This window comes from Enoplosus armatus, chromosome 20 (assembly GCF_043641665.1).
Source record: "Enoplosus armatus isolate fEnoArm2 chromosome 20, fEnoArm2.hap1, whole genome shotgun sequence".
Classification (NCBI taxonomy): Eukaryota; Metazoa; Chordata; class Actinopteri; order Centrarchiformes; family Enoplosidae; genus Enoplosus; species Enoplosus armatus.
In genome coordinates this window covers 19,803,497-19,824,612 of record NC_092199.1, presented here as the reverse complement: position 1 = coordinate 19,824,612, position 21,116 = coordinate 19,803,497, and the positions used below count along the sequence as shown (strand labels likewise).

At 43.3% G+C, this 21,116-nt stretch overlaps 1 protein-coding gene across 1 annotated transcript in view; it reads left to right on the top strand.

The window, feature by feature from the left end:
* The window catches only part of dnah9 (dynein, axonemal, heavy chain 9), a 122,251-nt gene that overhangs the window by 31,778 nt on the left and 69,357 nt on the right, over positions 1-21,116 (top strand). Inside the window, 8 exon segments of the mRNA XM_070927207.1 lie at positions 239-478; positions 693-853; positions 6,936-7,092; positions 8,104-8,208; positions 12,777-12,934; positions 13,959-14,097; positions 16,324-16,611; positions 20,880-21,090. Coding sequence (XP_070783308.1) covers positions 239-478; positions 693-853; positions 6,936-7,092; positions 8,104-8,208; positions 12,777-12,934; positions 13,959-14,097; positions 16,324-16,611; positions 20,880-21,090 — 1,459 coding nt within the window.

Genomic DNA, 21,116 nt, shown 5'->3' with positions numbered 1-21,116 from the left:
CACTCTGAGTTGCACAGGCAGAGGGTTGCCAGTTTTATGCCTGAGACATATGGGCATATACGCATTTTATTTGTTGGCTCAGTTCATGCAGTTGTTTCATATTTAGTCGCCGTCTTAAGTTAACAACCAGAGAGAATCATGAGTAATCTCAAATACAGGGATCCACCTACATAAATCTTATCAACTATATATGTCTACAGACTCCTGCCTGTGACTCCTTTCATTGTCTCTGACTCAGGTGGCGCTGACCTGCACTCAGATCTGGTGGACGTCGGACGTCGGCATGGCGTTCGCCCGTCTGGAGGAGGGCTATGACAACGCCGTGAAGGAGTACTACAGGAAGCAAGTGTCCCAGCTCAACACCCTCATCTCCATGCTGGTCGGGCAGCTTACGCCGGGCGATCGCCAGAAAGTCATGACCATCTGCACCATCGACGTCCATGCCAGGGACGTGGTGGCCAAGATGATCGCTCAGAAGGTGATGGGGGGGGGGGTAAATCTACCAAGAACCTGTACCGTATAAATTCTTATGCGGACACCGTGATTGCTGCTGTATTTTTTGAGAGGCTATTACCAGTGAGTAATGCACTTAAGGTATTCATGTCATTACCATAATTAAAAAGCACAGAGTATTTCTGGCTTTACCTCAAACCTCGGTACTCCCTGTTCAACTCATTTATTTCATTCTTCAGGTGGAGAATTCTCAGGCCTTCCTGTGGCTCTCCCAGCTGAGGCACCGCTGGGATGAGAAGGAGAAACACTGTTTTGCCAACATTTGTGATGCCCAGTTTCCCTACTCCTACGAGTACCTGGGCAACACGCCAAGATTAGTCATCACTCCCCTAACAGACAGGTATGCAAGCATCCTACTCACTGTCTTCCTTCAAGACTGCTACACAAAACATGATTGCTTGTCAACTGACTGATAGGTGAAGCTATTCCAAATGACCAGTAGCTTACTGTTGCTAACACCAAGCTTTCCATTCTCTCAGTGTGTATGGAGACAACGGGCAAAAGAAGGCTGCTCATTCATTTCTAACTGGCTTCCCCTAGATTTTCCTGAAACAGCCGGTGGAGTTTTCAGCTGTAGCTAGCTAGCCAAGCTAACTGTACATCCACGAGTTGGTTGAAAACATGACTGACTTCTTAATGTCTCCAGCTGACTTGATTTAAAAAGACACCCCCCCCCCCCCCACGCCCTCCCAGCTGGGGTCTTAAATATGCACTTGATGGCTACATATATGATATTGTGCTAAAAAAAACTCTAAAGCTACATGTCCCAAGCAAAACGTTAGCATTCTCACCAATTGATCCATGGAGGAGACATGAAAAGTAAGAAACAGCATTGTTCTTGTATTGCAGGTTACCTAGTTAGTCCTAGCATTATAAGTATGACAGGATAAGTGAAAAGTCTGAATCTTATTTCATTCTATCATAACCACGTTTGGCTCCTTAGCTTACACGTTTGGACTTTATGCTTTATTGTTCATATTGTCAAACAGTATGTTTCACTTCACGTTACAAGAGAAAGGGCCTGCCGCGTGAGGACAAACTGATGTGTTTGGCGAGAGAAACGCAACCTTGGATAAGAAGTTTGGCTGTATTGCTGCAGTGTAAGCTTCTCCAAATGCTGAACAGAGCAGGACGTTCGCTTAAACTCTGATATAGTAGCATCCGGGACCGGCTTCCACACAGTGGGAAAATACTACGCAGTGGATTTGCTGCTGTGATCAGGGTTTTTTTTTTAAATTAATATGTAACAAAATGTAGTTAACTAATAAAACGTTCCCTCACCCTGGAAGTATTGGGTTATGTTAAGTTAGTTAGCCAGACATGCTAACGAGAGCTGATAAACACTGTGTTGTAATCCATTCCTCAGACTTTTCCTCTTGTGTTTTTGGCTTTGGAAAGGCTACAAAAAAAAAAGACAGCACCCTCTAAACTCATTAAATTCTGAGTACCTCTCTTACTACAGTCCCATGCACACAGCTTCGCCATGTGGAGAAATCCAAAGCCTGACAGGCCTGCTGTGCCTAGTTACGGTTGCCAAGCTATGATTGGAGAATCGCTGTTCGGGGAAGGGGTTAAGCAAACGGTCAATTGTCCAGAGGCTGCCGACCCCTTCACTCCTGAAATCGGTTCAGTGGAAAGCAAAAATATCGATCAGGTTCATCAAATATGCCAGTTTGCATGAAGCCCAGTCAAAAACAATTATAAGTACATACTCAAAAATCCATGTGTTAATAGAAATGTGTCCCTTTTTCCTTGTAATTGAAAAACTGACCCAAGATACAAGCTTCTTATCTAATAATAACCATCTGACGCATTCGAACAATCTTCATTTGAATCGTTATGCACACCCACCGCAGAGGAAACCTTTTAGAACAACTCAGCTCGGGCACTTTGCCAGCAGCCTGTTTGTTCGCACGCACGTGTTTCTGCAGGATTCCTGATAAAGTTTTAACGACACAGAGAAGAATACCTGTCTCCCAGAGCCCTTTGGCAAACTGCAGCGTTTGACTGTGTGGTTTTCCAGACTGACCAGTATTCCCTTTGAAGCCTGAACAAACAGAAACAATGGGCTTTGATGGGCGGATCAGCGGCCGCGTGGCTGCACTTCACCATATGGTGCATGCCCTCGCAGCGACTCACACAGTTCGCCTCTGGCTTTCATTTCAACAATGGACCGCGGACCAGGGGGCTGGGTGTCAAATCCTTTAATCCACGACTTGAGAAAATAGCTAAAAGTGTGCTTCATGATATTGTCACTCGACTTTCTTTGCAACGGCAGCCGTGAAGAGAAGAACACATCTTGATGCTGTCAAGTGAAAACCTCACCAAACTTCACCTAAATATTCTTTTTTTCTCAAGCCAAGCACCTTTTAATCACGCCAGGTCACATTTTATTGTCAAATACACAATCATACACAGCACAACGTCGGGTGAAATTTTTAACAATGGCAATTCATAGGGCTTTACATAAGACACAAATAGGCATTAAGACAATATATAAAAAAACACACGGGAGTATAAAAAGACATTAAGACAATTTAAATAGAATCAGATAAAATAGATAAATAGCCCCACATTTAACTCAATAAAAGGCAGTAGTAAATAAAAAAAGGTCTGAGCCTCTATTTAAAAGAACTGAGAGTTGGGGCAGACCTCACGTTCAAAATACGTGGTGTGCAGAAACTGATTCTGTTTCTTCTCCATGTTTAGTTTTGACGCTGGGGACAGAAAGCAGTCCTGTCCCAGACGGGTCTCAGAGGTCTGGACGGTCCAAAGCATACTGTAGCGGGAGATCAGAAATGTATTTTGGCCTTTAACCTTTCAGTGCTTTATGAACCAAATGTTGAATTTTAGATATCAGTTATTTCACACACAGGAAGCCAGAACAAAGATCGGAGAACTGGACTGATGTGATCTGCATTCTTGGTCTCGGTGAGGACTCAGCTGCAGTTGTCTGATCGAGGGTTTAGAGAGACCTTTGAAGACTCGATTACAGTAGTTTTCCAAGTCCTGCTAAGACATAGTATAAGTGTTTCTTGCTATATTTTGAAGGTGACAGTAGGGCGATTTTGTAAGTAGCTTTATGTGGATGATAAAATGTATTTCTGAGCTCATAACTACACCCAGGTTTTCGGATGTGGTTTGTGGTCTTTAACATCAGGGAGTCAAGGTGAGCCCTGACTGTGACCGCTGGGAGAACTTACAAACTTCACTGTGAACAATTTTTACTGGAAGTACTTTACTAAAGAAGTAAAACGGTCGATTCTGCAGAGTAACGAGATTATTGTTTCTGGACGTTTGTAGTATTTTGAGCCAGAAGTATTGGATGGAACGCCATGGAACTTTGTACGGACGTTCGTGTTTCCCAGATGAGGAATCCTAAAGACTTGATGGCGATCCCCTGCCTGTTGATCAAGCTTAAAATTTGAATTTGTACTTTGGTTTGTGACCAAATACCTGCAAGGCTAAAAACATTCCCATTAGCCTCAGCTGAGTAACCATTTCCATTTGCTTATGAAGACACGAGATGTGTTTCAAAGCTCTGAAAAACCCAAGTAAGTGGACCTTTTGTGGACATTTCGTGACGCACACTGAACCCAAAGGTCACAAATGAACTTCCATACTACCATATGTTTCCTTGTAATTTCAGCAAACTGAGTCACGAGCACTAACCTCAACCACCTAATCGTTTAACATAAGAATTATCTAAACGGATGTTAGCAACAGCAGAGATGAAGCCGACATGTGCCGAGCTGTGGAGATATTCATGATGAATACAGGCCTGTTTCCCACAAGCTGACTATAGTCCGTATGGTCTGTTCACCTTCTGCAGCAGTATAATTAGGCTCAAGGAATCGCGCTCGCTAATCTATAACAGCAGGGCTGTTATCGGCACAATGTTAGCATTCGCTCAATACTTACTACAGGATCTCCAAAGCTGCACCATTATGCAACACGTCAGGAATATTTTATCCAGCCTGCACACACACACACACACACACACACACACACACAGACCAACAGAGAGAGGAATGGAGGGCGAATGAGTCCGACAGACAGACTGATATATAGCGGCTTCTTTCACACTGTAATAAAACAAGTCACCTTGTCACAGCCGCCCAGTTTGGCTTCACGCTCTCGTCTTCTGTCCGGCTTTACTTATTCCACGCGGGACATCCTCATCCCGCTTCCTAGACGACTGATTGTGAGGGTTTTTTTTGGCCGTATTTCAGCGCAGAGCCATAAAGCCCGTTGGCACCGGTATCCGGATGATACACTGTATACAGATGGGATCATTTGTCTTCTCCGAGCTTCTGTCTCTCGTTATGCTTTCCAATACCCCCCCCCCTTTTCCCCCTCCCATACATCATCTATTAACCAGCAGCTCATTAAAATCATTGCTGTATTGATATTCAAGGCAAACCGCTGTGTTTATTGCCCCGATCAATAAAGTCCTGATTGTGTCCATCAGTTCACGTCCATGATGCTGCTGTTTTTTTATTGACACGAGATGGGCAGACTGTTTGTTAGTCCTGACAGGTTCTGCAGGAGAAGCAATCACTGGCGCCGCTAATCAGCCGGTGTGATAATCAAAGCACAGGAGCAGATTATATTATCATATAATGAGGTTATGTACGATGACGGCTGAGATGACACTGAGACGTTGTCAGCGCCGGTTATAAGACTTGTGTCAGCTCAGGATGTCATTGTCATTTGTACTGTTTACTGCTCTGTGCATGCTACTGTAGAAATGAAACCTTTTTTTTTTTCTGGGGTGCATTTATTGAAAGTCTATCTGGATCATTTGATGGGGCAGCTTGATGGGGAGATTTGTAGATGCTGGAGTCAATCCCGGCTAGCATCGATTTTTTTTTTCCCCCATGATTTTAAAACGATTCCTTTCTGGGAATATATCGGTTTACTCTGGAAAAACTGGGATGTCTCCCCCTTAAAAGACGTTTGATTTTCAGCACAGAAGTGTAGATAATTCATCAAAAATTGGTATTTTGGTTCCTCCGTATTTATTTGATTATGTGGTAGTATTGCAGTAGAACGATAATGAATAAACCTACAGAATAGTTTGATCCTATGTTTTTCTTTCCCGTTGCAGCATGCAGTAGCAGGGGAGGAAGGCCCTTTGTACGCGGCCATCTCATGTTGTTTCAGTGGTTTGAGGCGCAGGAGAATGGTTCTCGATCAATTAGTTGGCGCTATGGTGATCCTCTGCACTCGCTGCTCCAGCTGTTGAATGCTAGCCCGCACTTTGTCTGGTTAAGCCATTTGTTGAACCACGGGTGTAGTTTCTACAGTGTTTGCACTTCATTCATACTTACTAACAAATATTTGCCACACAGCGGGACTTAAGCACGGTTTAGGGAAGACGTCTTTGTACACACAAAGGCACATCCATGCCAAACATCCTGAGTTCCTGCAGGTATTTTGCGAGGAAAAGGGAGTAGCTTTTTTATATGCCACTTTGTCAGTGTTTAAAAGGCAATTCTAAACTGATTGATTCAACTCACATTTCATCCATGCATTGATAAGTTCAAACTGAAAAACTAAATAGACTTTTCAATTTGAGGGCTAATAATTCCGGTCCCTCCTTCTGTCTTTAAAGGAATAGTTCACCATTTTTCATTTTCTTTCCAAGATGAGTTGATAAGATCTATACCACCTATTGACGCCTCTAAAGCTCGTTGAATCAATTTGTTTAATCTGCACTGAAACAGAAATGTAAAAACAGATGAACTGTTGTAACTCCTGTAAAAGGACAGCAACAGGAAGACTCCAGGAAGTCCCAGCTGTTGCTCGCCAAGAAGTAATTTAAGCATGTACTTGATCTTTTCATCTAACTATTGGAAATAAAGCAAAGAAGCATATTCCCCAAAATGAACTATTGCTTTAGATAATGAATGAATCGTTGAATTTTAAATGGAATCACAAAATGTTTACCTTTTTTACTTTTATTGTTCCATTTAAAATGTTATATGTTAAAATATTTCTTTTAATATTGCTCTCAAATGTAATATATTTTTAATTTGATTCATTTTTTATGCATTTATTTAATTGTATGAAGACAAAACAAGATATGCCAGTGGCACATTTTAGACTCCATAGAGAACAGTGCCAGGAACCAGGAACTGCACCTAGCACCTTATTTCTGCGAGGAGACAATGCTAACCCCTGAGCTAACATGTTGCCATAGATGCCTGAAACACAACTAAAAATGTGCCAGTGTGTGCTGTCAAGCTCCTCGCTGTGAATGAATGAAAGGAAGAAGCCTTGTCCTAATCTTTATAAATGCAAAAGCAGTCAGTCGAATGAGTCAAAAGTTTTTTTTTTGCTTTTTTTTTTTGCTAGTCCCGGTCAGGCCCCGGACCTCATCAGTGATGCACATGTGCCTGTATCTTGACTATATTTAGATGCTACATCACCCTGACCCAGTCCCTGCACCTGACCATGAGTGGAGCTCCGGCGGGGCCCGCCGGCACAGGGAAGACCGAGACTACCAAAGACTTGGGCAGAGCCCTCGGCATCATGGTCTACGTGTTTAACTGCTCCGAGCAGATGGACTACAAGGTGAGCGCGCACGTACCTGCTTTTGAGCCTGGGCACATTGTTAATGTGCATTCACAGCAGCCCATATTAGGCATGTTTCTTTTCATCTTTGCCATTGTCAGCGGTATGGTATGCATTTGTCATTAAAGTTGTCAGCCCACCTTTACGCCCTCTCTTTTCATCTTTTTTCTTTTCATCTTCTGTCCGCCTGCTGAAAGAAAAGCTGATTAGATAAAGATTAGATTGTTATTTCTTTACTAAACCTTGTCAAAATGCCCTCTCTGTACCTACCTAGCCCCCTCCTTGCTTTATTATGCGCCCCTGTATACTCTTACACACACTTTATGCATACAGAGTGCTCAAGGGAGACATAAACATAATCTTGTGATCCGGCTTCGCAGGGGCATCATTACCGTATAGAGGCGTACAGCACACCCGGCTATACGCACCGCAGCAAGGTGTCAGAGAGAAGTGCTAGTATACTCCAGGAGGAACACAGGCACCAGGAGCTGGCTGCAGAGCCCAACACTGTTACCCATATTCAGTCATGCACACACACGCACACACACGAGTTGAATCAATCCTCGAGTCAGCTTTGGTTTGCGTCAGAGAAGATTTCCTCGGCCCTGGAGAGTATTTGGAATTGGAGAGAAAAGTCAGCGGCCGGCCTCATCCCGGTCCAGCTGCTCTCCGGAGGGCCGTTCACCTGCCCTCAAGTAGTTCATGTTGGGAAAACTAAAATGTGGGTGGTAGCCTTTTTAGCCTCTTCCCTTTTTGCCATTAATGCCTTGTTTATGTATCATCCTGCTATCATTCGCCTACTCTCAGCCTGCTGTGGCGCAGCACTGTGCTAACTGCGATGGATGTTTCTCCATCTATCTTCTGTCTAATTGGTGGTACGTCTGTGTCGGCCTCACCGCAAGCCTTCATCAGTCTGTTGGACCCGGGTCTCCACCTGTGAGCCCGCCTGACTGACTTCCTGTCCCGCTGTGTCCATCTGAACATCTGTCTCTCTCCCTCTGTGTCCACCAGTCCTGTGGGAACATCTACAAAGGCCTGGCCCAGGCGGGGGCGTGGGGCTGCTTTGACGAATTTAACAGGATCTCAGTGGAGGTGCTGTCCGTGGTGGCTGTACAGGTAAGAACAAGTCTAGTCCCAGCATCCCATTCCGGTCGAGACTTCATCGTGAAGGCAGCGTGTGTGTATTTTCACCCGAGGCGGGGTGGAGCGGAATGTGTGAGTTTTCATCTGATTTGTGAAGTGCTCTATCCAAATCAAGTTGTGGTGAAAATAAGCCCTTGAAAACCGGCACGGCAGAAGTAAATAGTCTCTTCATCACCGATTGCAAGCGCAAATTGCTTCGGCTATAAGACTAATCCACCAAGGCTGGCACCTTTGCACCCCAGAGCTTCCTCATAATTGGAGGCTTCTCTGATCTGATTTTGAGAGTCGAGGATGGAGAACCGCCTCCTTCGCTTGCCTGTGGTGCTGGACACGATGCTCACATCTTTCACACACTAATAACAGCAGCTCTGAGTGGACAAACTCCATGCTCTCAAAGGACGCGCTGCATAATTTGGGTGAATTAGCATTTGCTCAGTGTTAATACTCAGTACGCGTCCTTGATTTGCAAATGTGTACAAATAACTTTTGGAGTTTTAGTTTCTTTCAAGGTAGTCATCTTAACAAGCTCTCCTTGCCACGGTTGCCAGATTTGACTGACAGCTAATAGCCCAATCAGAGCCTTGAGCCTCTTGTCCTAAAGATAGACCAATTTTTAATTATTAGAGTCTTTTGTCGGGTATGATGACATTTTGCCAAAATAAGACACACACACACACACACACACACACACAAGCAGCTTGGTTTCAAATATACCTGCATCCAGACAAGAGCAAACATTTGACTCTACTAACAATGTAATAATCATCAGCGATGCTCCCTGGGATTGCCTTATGGTGCCGGGAAGGAATTCAAAGTGTCCCTGTTATGATTTGTGGCTGAACACAAGTGCAAGGAAGAAATCAAGCGGCCGCTCCACGGGGTATCTATTTGATTTGTACCCAAATCCATGCTTACAGTCATGAATATTTATCTCCACAAGACTTTGGATAATGTGAACATTAAACAGAAGCAGTCTTCACTTGTGCAAACAAATGTAAGCTTTTACACAACTGTAATTACAAAGCTATGGCTGAAAAAAAAAACAGTTCAGTCGAGTTGCAATGAACTGACATTCGTCTGCCATCAGTTATCAGGTATTATGTCTCAGGCCGACTCAGTGCCCTGTCAATCTCAATCGTACTAATTAGACAAGAGAAGGGACAAATTCATCTAATTTCATTCGATAAACGTGCCCAAATTGTAAAAAAAAAAGATTAAAATTAAAATTAGTTTTACCTGCACAATCAAATAAAAAGTAGCCATAGTAACAATAGTGGCTGTTTCCATGAACAAAAAACATTTTTTGGGGGGTGGAGGCAGGAATCTCAAAACCTTGGCAGATAAAACCAAAACTGTCTGCATGGCTCGATACCATTCGATGTAAGTGTGAAAATGTCTTCTGTAGTTAGTTGTGAACCAACCCTTTAAAGCGGCACTGAACAATATTTTTCTATTAATAATGGATCGGATGACTTGGATGAACCCACAGAGAAGTATCAGCTGACTCTGTCAGTTCCCCCTCAGCGCTACAGAACCTTGTTAGCCTCTTCAAGCTCATTGTTTTGGCTTAGGGTCCATAACTTCACTGTGGTGTGGTTTGGTTCAGTCTCACCGCTTGTCAACCTGGCAGACTGTACAGTACCTGTCCGGCTCCAAACTGTAGACAGGCAACGCAGCAGCAAAGTTAGCAACTAGCTGGTGAACATAGTGGAGCATTTAGCAGCTAAAGAGCCAGATCTTTGCTGTTGGAGACTAAAACTGAGCTGGAGAGTGAATATTGGAGGTGGCCTGGAAACAAAAACTCCAAATGAATGCTGTTGTTGCTCTGTTTGCTTTGTAAGGTGATAATATGTATCCACAGCTGGTTGCCCGTAAGTGGCTGAAGACGGCAACAGTAGCTGGTCCTTTCCATCACAGGACTCTTCTGAGAAATCAGCCATGTTCTGCCTGTTTCACCTGATGTTAGCTTTTCTGCTGCCTTTCCTGTTATCCCAGATCAAACATACGCCCCCCCCACCCCACCCCCGTGGTTTCTTTAGTCCCTCTGGCGCATTCAAATCCTGCCACAGACCCTATCGTCATGCATGCGCAATACTGTCACTGCAAAATGTATACAGTTGATAAGAATGCTGATCATGATCGTAATGATAATGGAGATGGAGCTCCTCAAAGGATCATTATTCATTGCTCACTTCTCTGCCCTTCCTTCACTCTCTCTCAAGCAACAATGAAAGTCAAGCAGCCTTCCTCCATAAGCTGTGGAAGTCTACAGTACTTAGAGAATTTTAAAGTGCCAGAAGAATGAATAGGTGTTGCGTGGCGTAATGAATAATAAATCACGGTGGCTTATACGTGGAGAAGTAGACCTTGAGAACAGAGGAGCGTCAAACTCCCGCTGTGACAGCTGGCAGCTTGCTCCAGCGCTCAGCCCGCTTCAGCGGAGCCGATGCAGAGCCATCCCTCACCACAGCACACACACCCAATCCATCCTCTTAAAGTGGGAGCAGCTAGCATCGCGGAGCGACACACTCGGCTGCCGGTCAGGTCTGCTAACGCAGGTGGCGGGCCCGGTTCTACATTAAATAAAGCGGAGACAAACAGAAGGCCCCCAGACATAACAACATGGAGATGAATTGGTGAAGTTCTGCCTCTTGTTACAGCCGCCACAGGCCTGGACTGTGAATAAATTGACGCTGCCAGCTCCAGACTGTACATTCAAAGAGACAGCAAAGAGTGGAGCCTGACCCCACTGGATCACACCTTTCAGAACGGTGTCTGTTCTCCAACTTTTTAAAAATGTGTTTTTGGTGTTTTACTTCCCTTCGTGTCCCTGTAGGATTGCAGTGGCGGGCCGCTGTCATTTCACATAAAGAACAAGCCCCAGTGATGTTTTCATGAAAACTTTTGTTCTTTTTTTGTGTGCGTGTGTGCTGCAGCTGCACTGTTTGTTTGTTTTTTTGCCCCCCCCCCCCCCTCCCCCCTCCCTGTTGTGTTAGTATGACTGAGTGATCTGTAGCCAAGTACTCATCCATGAAGAGATGTTCCTCCTCTTTCCAGCTGTCGACTCGCTACGCTCTTTTACCGCACGCATGTTAAATTCATAAAGCCTCTTACATGCTGAGTTTTAGGCCAAGACACACACACATACAAAAAAAAAGTTCATTTCTGATATCTCATTCAATCATAATGTAGACAAGCGGAGCCTTGGCAGTTCATCCAGCCAGTAAACCCTGGCTGACAGCATGCTCATATTATTGATGAAATTGTGCCCCCCCCAAGAAAAAGCGGCATGCTGCATAACAATTTGACAAATTGACTCTGGTGACTGCTTAGTGATAATAATGATATGCTAATGAGTGATACCAAACTTTGAGCGGGTTGCTAGTTGGGACCGTCTTTTGGGAGTGTTAATTGACAGCGACAAGGGCTGGTTGGAAACTTTTTAATAGCGTTGCCAAATGCTCGTACTTTAGTTCCTCCAAAGCCATTTTTAGCCACGTGGCTCTCGGGATGGCAATGTTGGAAGGCCAGTCAGTCTGTGACTTTGGTCCAGGCTGAAACATCGGAACAACTATTCTATGCATTTCCATGAAACTTTGTGCAGACGTTCATGGTCCCCAGAGGGTGAATCCTGGTCACTTTTTCTCTTGTGGCATCAGGTCAAAATTTTGCCTTATCCTGTGAGATATCTCCAATTTATGGACTGGCACAACATTTTGTACAGACATTCATGTTTCCCTCAGAGTGAATTATATATATACATTTCCATATGTTGGGGAGTACTACTGCATATGTGAAAAAGTAGTATAATGCCTTTAGTGTCTCCAGGGGCAGCTGTGTGAAGTACAATAAATGTCCTCAAGTGATGTCACTTGAGTCAGTATCGGTCGGGGCTGAAGATTACGAGCTTGAAAATGGGAAAAATCCTGGGGGCGTTGTGGGGTTCGAAAGAAGTGTGATTACCAGACCTCTGTAGTCCGGGCCTCATCTCTGCTTAAGGCTAGAGGATCGAGGCTACATTAGCCACTGTTAGCATAACGCACCCGCAACTCTGACCGAAATGTCAGTGGTCGCATTGCATTGTGGGCACCAGGAAGAAGAAAATGTGGAATAAAGAATATTCCATTATCTTTATTCGATTCAATCTTGTTCTGCAGCATCAATTCTTACCCTTATTTTTAAAAAATGAGTCCAACAATGTTAATGCTAAATCATTTTTTTCCCAATACAATATCTGTCATCCTCAGCTGTACTTTGTGTTTAGCGATAATTAGCAAAAGTTAGCGAGCTAAACTAAGATGGTAGACATGGTTAACATTACACCAGCTTATCATCAGCATGTTAGCATTGTCATTGTGAGCATGTTAGCCTGCTGGCATTAGCATTTAGCTTAAAGCGCCACTGTGCCTAAGTCCAGCCTCTCAGAGCTGCTAGCATGGCTGTAGATGGACATATTTTGGTTGTATTTCGGTTGGATACCCAGCACTAACGGTGCCAATTCATTCAACTCTGTATTGTGTTTTTGTCCTCTGTATGTGCAGGTCAAAAGCATCCAGGACGCCATTCGAGACAAGAAGAAGAGGTTTAATTTCATGGGAGAGGAGGTGAATCTTTGCCCCTCTGTTGGCATCTTCATCACAATGAATCCAGGCTACGCTGGCAGGACTGAGCTTCCGGAGAACCTCAAGGCTCTGTTCAGGTAGGTCAAGAACTGTCCTAAGTCGCACAGCTCTAATTCAATGTGTCATGCTTTATTTATTTATTTTCTTTAGCTGGGTTCATGTTTCATTAATCAGTTACGGTTTAATCCATCCATCAGCCATTCGACTTTGTAAATTATGATGATACAAAGCCTATAGAGTCTCTTAAACGGTCAGTTTACCCAAATTACAAAAATAGGGATATAGGGACTATTTTTTCAGTATAGTGGTTCTATTGAATACTGTTGACAATGAGGTCTGCGGGTTATTATGTTAGTAACAGGGGCACAAAACAAAAACACCTGTTCCTGTTCAATCATTTTTAAATTCTCCCTCCACCACAAACAAAATTCCATTCATACTCCATACTCCTTTGTATGGGGGAGGGGGGGGGGGGTCTCAGAGACAGGTGTCTCAGAACCTGGACCAACCAAAACTATTTCGGATGGAAAATGTGTTTTTGTTTTTTTTTGTAATTTCAGTGAACCAATCATGTAATATTTGTGGATAGAAGTAATTTCCTGTAACCCACACACATCTGCCCTGTAACTGGACTTCATATTCTTCTCAAAACCTTCCTGTTTTTTTTCCCTGCAAATGTAATTGCTGGTAATCTCTAGTATATTTCTCTTGGAATGTGTATTACCAGGAAAACATCTTCATAATATACCTCCCTGATGACATTTACATTAGTCATTTGGCGGTCGCTTGTGTCTTACAAATGAGGTTGCAGGTGCATGTACCAAGGCAGCGTGTAGAAAGAGACAGCGCGTTAGGCGAGCCGTTTCTCTCAGAAAAGGTAGAAGGGAAGGTAGCTGAAAACATTCGGGCAATAAAGCGTAGCATATTGAACAGGAGCTGTGTGACATATTTAATTGTGATGGATTGTGACTTGTATCGAATCTTACATCACTCCGTTGCTGTGTGTGCTTTCTCAAAACTCGGTCAAGTGACCACACAAGTTGAGTGTAAAATATTTGCTCATCCGGAATCACGATAAAGAACTCTCCGTTTCCCCCGCAGACCATGTGCCATGGTGGTGCCCGACTTCGAGCTGATCTGCGAAATCATGCTGGTGGCCGAGGGCTTCCTTAACGCTCGGGTCCTGGCGCGGAAGTTCATCACCCTCTACACTCTGTGTAAAGAGCTGTTGTCCAAACAGGTGCTATCTGCTCTCCCCGACACTACACATCTGATATGGTCAGAGAAAAGCCAGCTCCATTTCCACTTCAAAGCCGAGCAACTGACACAATGTTCTTTTTTTCTATAATGTAGACACCACACAGACGCTGACTTTCTAACTGTACCGTCTAAGTGAAGTGTTGCGTGCATGTGAATAAGAAGCTGCGGGGAGTTTGGATGTTATTCCATCAAAATTTCTTTCTTTAATCCTGTTTTAGTCTGGTCCTGTTATACATGTCATGCCATTATTTTAATTATTAAAAAAAATACTAATAAAATCTCCCACAGTGCTGACTAATAGATGCAGTAGTGGGTGAATTTCCCATGGCCACAGGCCCATTTAAGTGTCATAGCACACTGCTTCCTTTTTATAGCTGCTTTATGAAGCTCTAGTTCTTCAGACATTTTGTTTAAATAGCACCTTAATTAGACTTCAAAGTTGTTTGCACGTAGTGGCAGTGAAGTCAAATGATAAAGAACAGACTGCTTCTTCAAGCTATGTTCACAACGAAACTGCGAATCAATGCAAAGTGCAGATTCAGAGAACTGCTTTCATAATTGTGGCTCATAATTGTGGATTTAATTTTGCATAGGTTCTCTGCTGCATGGTCCTGTGCAGAATGACTGCGCTATTTCCCCCCCGCCCTCAGCGAGGAGGACACCAAAGCATGCTAAGAGAGTACAGTGAAATATATTTCATGCTATCCGAATCAGCAGGGGGTTCAGCTAAAATAGTGCTCTAATAAGTTTGTGGTCTCTAGTTTCATGGTTGGTAATGCTGTGGCTGTGCAGTGTGTGTGTGTGTGTGTGTGTGTGTTGATCCTGATGTGGGTGTGTTGTGAATATTCTGCCCACAGTGTTCAGCTTTGTGACAGACAAGTGGCAGACACGTCTGATCTTTGTTAACTTGGGAGACAGACACACTGACACTGACACCCAGTATATTACACAGGACAAATATCATAAACTCACTGCTGAGTAGCTAGTTAGTGATATATATGGTATAGTGATATATACCAAACCTTTCCATAAGCAATAAGAACATTAGGGCCAAACAATATTCCATGCAGAATACTCATCATTTCAGGCAATATATATCATACGTTTACTTAAGGAATATTATGTTGATGTTGTAAATGACGTACAAGAATATAAAGTATGTTAAGCTCACTGTAAAATCACTAAATCCTACCAGATAAGTTCTCCATCCAGACTCGGATATAATAGGAACGTTACGCAGGGCTTAGAAATCATAAAGTAAGTGAACTGCTTTTCTTTTTTTATTTTTACCCCCGTTCCTAGCTGTTTCACCCTCCTCTCCCCTGATTCCTGGAGAGCCGTTGGTTAGGATGCAGTCTGCACTCACTCAGCTCTGTGAGGACTGTGCGTACAGCTGCAGCCGGTGCTTTTGGAGCTAAATGCTAACATGCTAACGTTAAGCAAGTAAAGTCTACAATGCTGACTATCCAAGTTCAGTGTGTTATCATGCTAACATTTGCTAAGTAGCGCTAACCACAAAGTACAGCGTAGACTGATGGGAATGCCGTTTGTTTCGCAGGTATCTGGTCAAAACTAAAGTAAAGTATTCAACAAATTCAGAGTTTGGCTGCTGGATGAAACGTTTAAGGCAATTGCATTTACAATTCATCCTGTGGAGAACGTAAATGTCTCTACAGAATTTTAAGTGAAAGCTTTGGCCTGCTGGTGGCGACAAAATCAGCAGGACTCGTTCTCTGGGCCCTGGCTGGAACCAAAGTTCACGACAATCCATCCAATAGCTGTCGAGATATCTCAGTCTGGATGAAAGCCGTGGACCGACCGGCGGTCGCCAGCCCTGTTTCAGTACTTGTTGATACTTGACCCTTAATTAAAGAAGGTACTAACTCGGCATAGTGCACACATTTCCTTATATCTCTAGATGATGGCGCGAGTGTTTCTCCTCGCAGTTCTCTCAGCAGCTAGAGGGAAATATTTGTCTGTCTGGAAGCTGATGGATCTCAGCGGTGAACTAGAATTTCACAGATAAAGCCTCTGATGATGTTCATGATATTAATAGCTGAGATGGTAGAGAGAGATCACCTACGCAGCTTGTTATTTTTAATTAGACATACCTTTCCAGTCTCACTGCCAGCTCTGCACGTACTGCTGTGAAACTAGAAGCCTGCGTGTTTCCCTCTGCTTACTGTCTCTCTGGCTTTCACCAAAGGACCACTATGACTGGGGCCTCAGAGCCATCAAGTCTGTCCTGGTGGTGGCCGGCTCTCTGAAGAGAGGAGACCCCACCCGGGCGGAGGACCAGGTGCTGATGCGAGCTCTGAGGGACTTCAACGTCCCCAAGATCGTGACCGATGACATGCCAGTGTTCATGGGGCTGATAGTAGACCTGTTTCCTGCTCTGGACGTCCCCAGGAAGAGAGACCTGGATTTTGAGAAGCACGTGAAGGAGTCCATTCTGGACTTGAAGCTCCAGGCCGAGGACAATTTCGTACTCAAGGTATGGTGAACCTGACCCGACGTTCTTATCTGCCGCAGTTTGTCACTCTGTTTTGATTACAGCTCAAAAAAGTGTTGCCAAGGATGAAGGCAGACACAATCACAAGCTCCCAAATGGGGGTTTCATCTTTAACAATTTAGACAGATATTACAGTTGCAGCACTTTCATTTAGATTTATCTTAGTTCGCTGTTTACCTCATGTTGTAATGTTCCGCTGGGAAATACACATTAGTGTCAAACAAGTCTGCAGGATCTGGATGAATCGGGCAAATATTGCGGAAAGCCAACGGTTGGCTGCAGCGAGCATCCAGGTGCCCAAGCTGCTGACCTAATTCGAGTCATTATATTACATACAGACACACACACACACACACACACACACTCACACATGCACAATAGAAGGCGTTGTATGTCAGAGACAGATGAACGCAGGACCAGGGGAAATAAGTGCAATCTGCCTCAGGTCAAATAGACACGGGAACCACATAATAACACTCCATCAATGGAGGCCGGCGCTGCACCATGCCACTTAACCCTGACATTGTGAGAGACAGCCACAGAAATAAACAAAGAGGAGGAGAAACAGAGAGAGAGAGAGAATGGCGGAGCGGTCAATAACAACCATCCACCCCCAGAGCCTGAACTTTTACTGTCTTTGTTTATGCGACCAACCTTTTGATTTCAGACAAAAGCTGAGCGAGCTGAGAGAGACTGCATACCTTTAGCGTTAGCCTGAGCTAGCATTAGTCCCCCTCCACATCAAAGCAGTAATCAGCCAAGCCCTTTGAGAGTGTAAAGCCGGCTGAATGGACGGGGCGTAGGAGCCCGGTCGATGGCATTGATCGAGCTCGCCATCTGTATGTTTGAGTTTGAGAAGAGGGGAGGAAATCTCTCTTTCTCTCCGTGGTGCCACCTCACATACCCGCTTTGACAAGAAAACGTGACGCAGGCAGGGGAATATTCCAAAAGACAAGTGTGAGTGTGTTAATGTTGAATTGACTTTGGAGGGGTTACGCCCCAACAGGAAATATTCCTCACCGCCGAAAATTGTATCCAAATGTAGAGAAGCATTATTTGTTTTTCTTATTTTGATTAAAAGGTAATTCTGCTCATAGAAGAGGTTTTTACAAGACCAGAGCATATAATGCTGGAAAAATGTCCAACTTTCTAAACATGAGAAGAAGACGTAAAAAGACGTAAAAAGGAAACCCCCACGACTTGGTTAATTGGAAAAGTATAATTCAGGAAGTACAACTCTCTCTTTAAATTGTCAGATAAACGATCAACTTTCATTTCACTTTAATGAAATGAAATGATAAAGCAAAGACTTTCTCAGAAGTTTAGAAATATATGGAGCCCCAAAGTGTTAAATATTAAATAAATAATGAATCCGAATCAGAAATACTTTATTGATCCCCGGGGGGAAATTATACGGTACCGGTGCTCCAATTCAAGAGTAGAAAGTAGCATACATTTAGAAATAAGAGTATGTACAAAAATAAGATATAAAAAAAAGAAATGAAAAATACACACATTTACAATATTTAAAAAAAAAAAAAAAATATATATATATATATATATATATACAATAACAATGCATATGTATGTATATATATATTATATATATATATGTATTGCACTGTTTAAAGAATAAATAATGAGGTAGCATAGCAAGTTTTTAAAACTTAAAAACTAAAATTACGTCATCCTGCTTATTTATTGTAGTATTGCATTTATATTTCATGTCATTTTATTCTATTTTTTTTTTCAGAATGTCCTTTTTCCTTGTAGCAGCATTTTTGCCAGTAACTTATTGCTTTACTTCGTAATGCCAGTTTTCTCATCACAAACTCCATATTCCATACTACATACTGGTTGTACACAGTATGTAGAACATACTTATCTTCATACTATAGTGTTTTTTGCCGTTGGCCCGTATTGTATTAACAGGAAAGATACGTATTGTGTCTTTTCCTGTACACCATCACTATGCATCATCAGACCTCAACTTTAGAATATCACTGTCAATTAAACTTCACAAATAGAAAGCTAATCGGTTGTCCAAATACTTTTTGTAATTTATGGTCATTTTCGAGCTGAATTTAAGAACTGTATTGGATTATTTCCCATCTTCATACTGTATATATATATATACAGTTAGGCCCAGAAATATTTGGACAGTGACACAATCTTCATGATTTGGGCTCTACATGCCACCACATTGGATTTGAAATGAAACAACTAGGATGCAATTGAAGTGCAGACTTTCAGGTTTAATTCAAGGGGTTGAACAAAAATATCCTATGAAACATTTAGGAATTGTAACCATTTTTATACAAAGTCTCCTCATTTCTGGGGCTCAAAAGTAATTGGACAAATTAACATTACCATAAGTAAAATGTCCATTTTTAATACTTTGTTGAGAATCCTTTGCAGGCAATGACTGCCTGAAGTCTGGAACCCATGGACATCACCAAACGCTGGGTTTCCTCCTTTGTGATGCTTTGCCAGGCCTTTACTGCAGCCGTCTTCAGTCGTTGCTTGTTTGTGGGTCTTTCTGCCTTAAGTTTTGTCTTGAGCAAGTGAAATGCATCGATGCTCGATCGGGTTGAGATCTGGTGATTGACTCGGCCATTGCAGAATATTCCACTTCTTTGCCTTAAAAAACTCCTGGGTTGCTTTCGCAGTATGTTTTGGGTCATTGTCCATCTGTACTGTGAAGCGCCGTCCAATCAACTTTGCTGCATTTGGCTGAATCTGAGCAGAAAGTATATCCCTATACACTTCAGAATTCGTCAATAAACACTAGTGACCCCGTGCCGTTGGAAGCCATGCACGCCCATGCCATCACACTGCCTCCACCATGTTTTACAGAAGATGAGGTGTGCTTTGGATCATGAGCTGTTCCAATTCTTCTCCATACTTTCTTCTTCCCATCATTCTGGTACAGGTTGATCTTAGTCTCATCTGTCCAAAGAATGCTGTTCCAGAACTGGGCTGGCTTCTTCAGATATTTTTTGGCAAAGTCTAATCCGGCCTTTCTATTTTTGTGGCTGATTAATAGTTTGCACCTTGTGGTGAACCCTCTGTATTTACTCTCATTAAGTCTTCTCTTTATGGTAGACTTAGATACTGATACACTACTTCCTGGAGAGTGTTCTTCACTTGGGTGGATGTTCTGAAGGGGTTTTTCTTCACCATGGAAAGGATCCTGCGATCATCCACCACCGTTGTCTTCTGTGGACATCCAGGCCTTTTTGAGTTCTCAAGCTCACCAGTGCGCTCTTTTTTTCTCAAAATGTACCAAACTGTTGATTTGGCCACTCCTAACATTTCTGCCATCTCTCTGATGGATTTCTTCTTTTTTTTCAGCCTAAGGATGGTCTGTTTCACTTCCATTGAGCGCTCCTTTGACCTCATGTCGTGGGTTCACAGCAACAGCTTCCAAATGCAAATGCCACACCTGGAATCAACTCCAGACCTTTTAACTGCTTAACTGATGACAGGTTAACGAGGGACGAGCCCATGCAGCCTTCTGAGTCAATTGTCCAATTACTTTTGGTCCCTTGAAAAAGAGGCGGCTACATATTAAAGAGCTGTAATTCCTAAACCCTTCCTCCAATTTGGATGTGAATACTCTCAAATTACAGCTGAGAGTCTGCACTTTAAGCCCATATTGATTATATAACTGTGTCCTGAATATGTTTTCGCAAACAGCTAAAATAACAAAACTTTTGTCACTGTCCAAATATTTCTGGGCCTAACTGTATATAACATCTTTTGTCTGTATCTTATTATTTGTATTAATATATTTCATGATGTCTTTTTGATTGATGCATATAGAACACTTTTGGTGTCCGTAGACTGTTGACTACTAATCCCCGTGCCAAGTAGACTGTAGAGTAGGTGGAGCGGCCCTTTAAGTGTGCAAACAGAGAATAATGAGGGTGCAGATGTCTGTCCTTCCAGGAGAACTACTGCTGTCATTTATTGCAGTCTGTGAGCAGTGTGCTGAGCTGCTGCGCTGCGCTGCAGTGCATCACACTCCCCTGTCTTCCTGCATCACCCTATATTCACCATAAACCCATAACATTAAGAATGAGACGCAGTAGACTGAGCGCCACAGTGCAGCAGCGGCCCATGAAATGCTACATTATCCTGGAAAAGGGTCAGGGTTTATTTGTATACCGTGTCATCAGCGTCCTTCATGTGATGTAAACAAAGCATGATATAAAATCTTTCTCTCTATACGTGTGTGTGTGTGTTAGGTGGTGCAGCTGGAGGAGCTGCTGGCGGTGCGTCACTCTGTGTTTGTGATCGGGAACGCGGGCACGGGTAAGAGCCAGGTGATGAGGTCCCTCCAAAGGACCTATCAGAACATGAAGCGCAGGCCCGTGTGGGCGGACCTTAACCCCAAGGCCGTGACCAATGACGAGCTTTTTGGCATCATCAACCCGGCAACCAGAGAGTGGAAAGACGGTGATTACTGCAGAAACGGTGTTTGA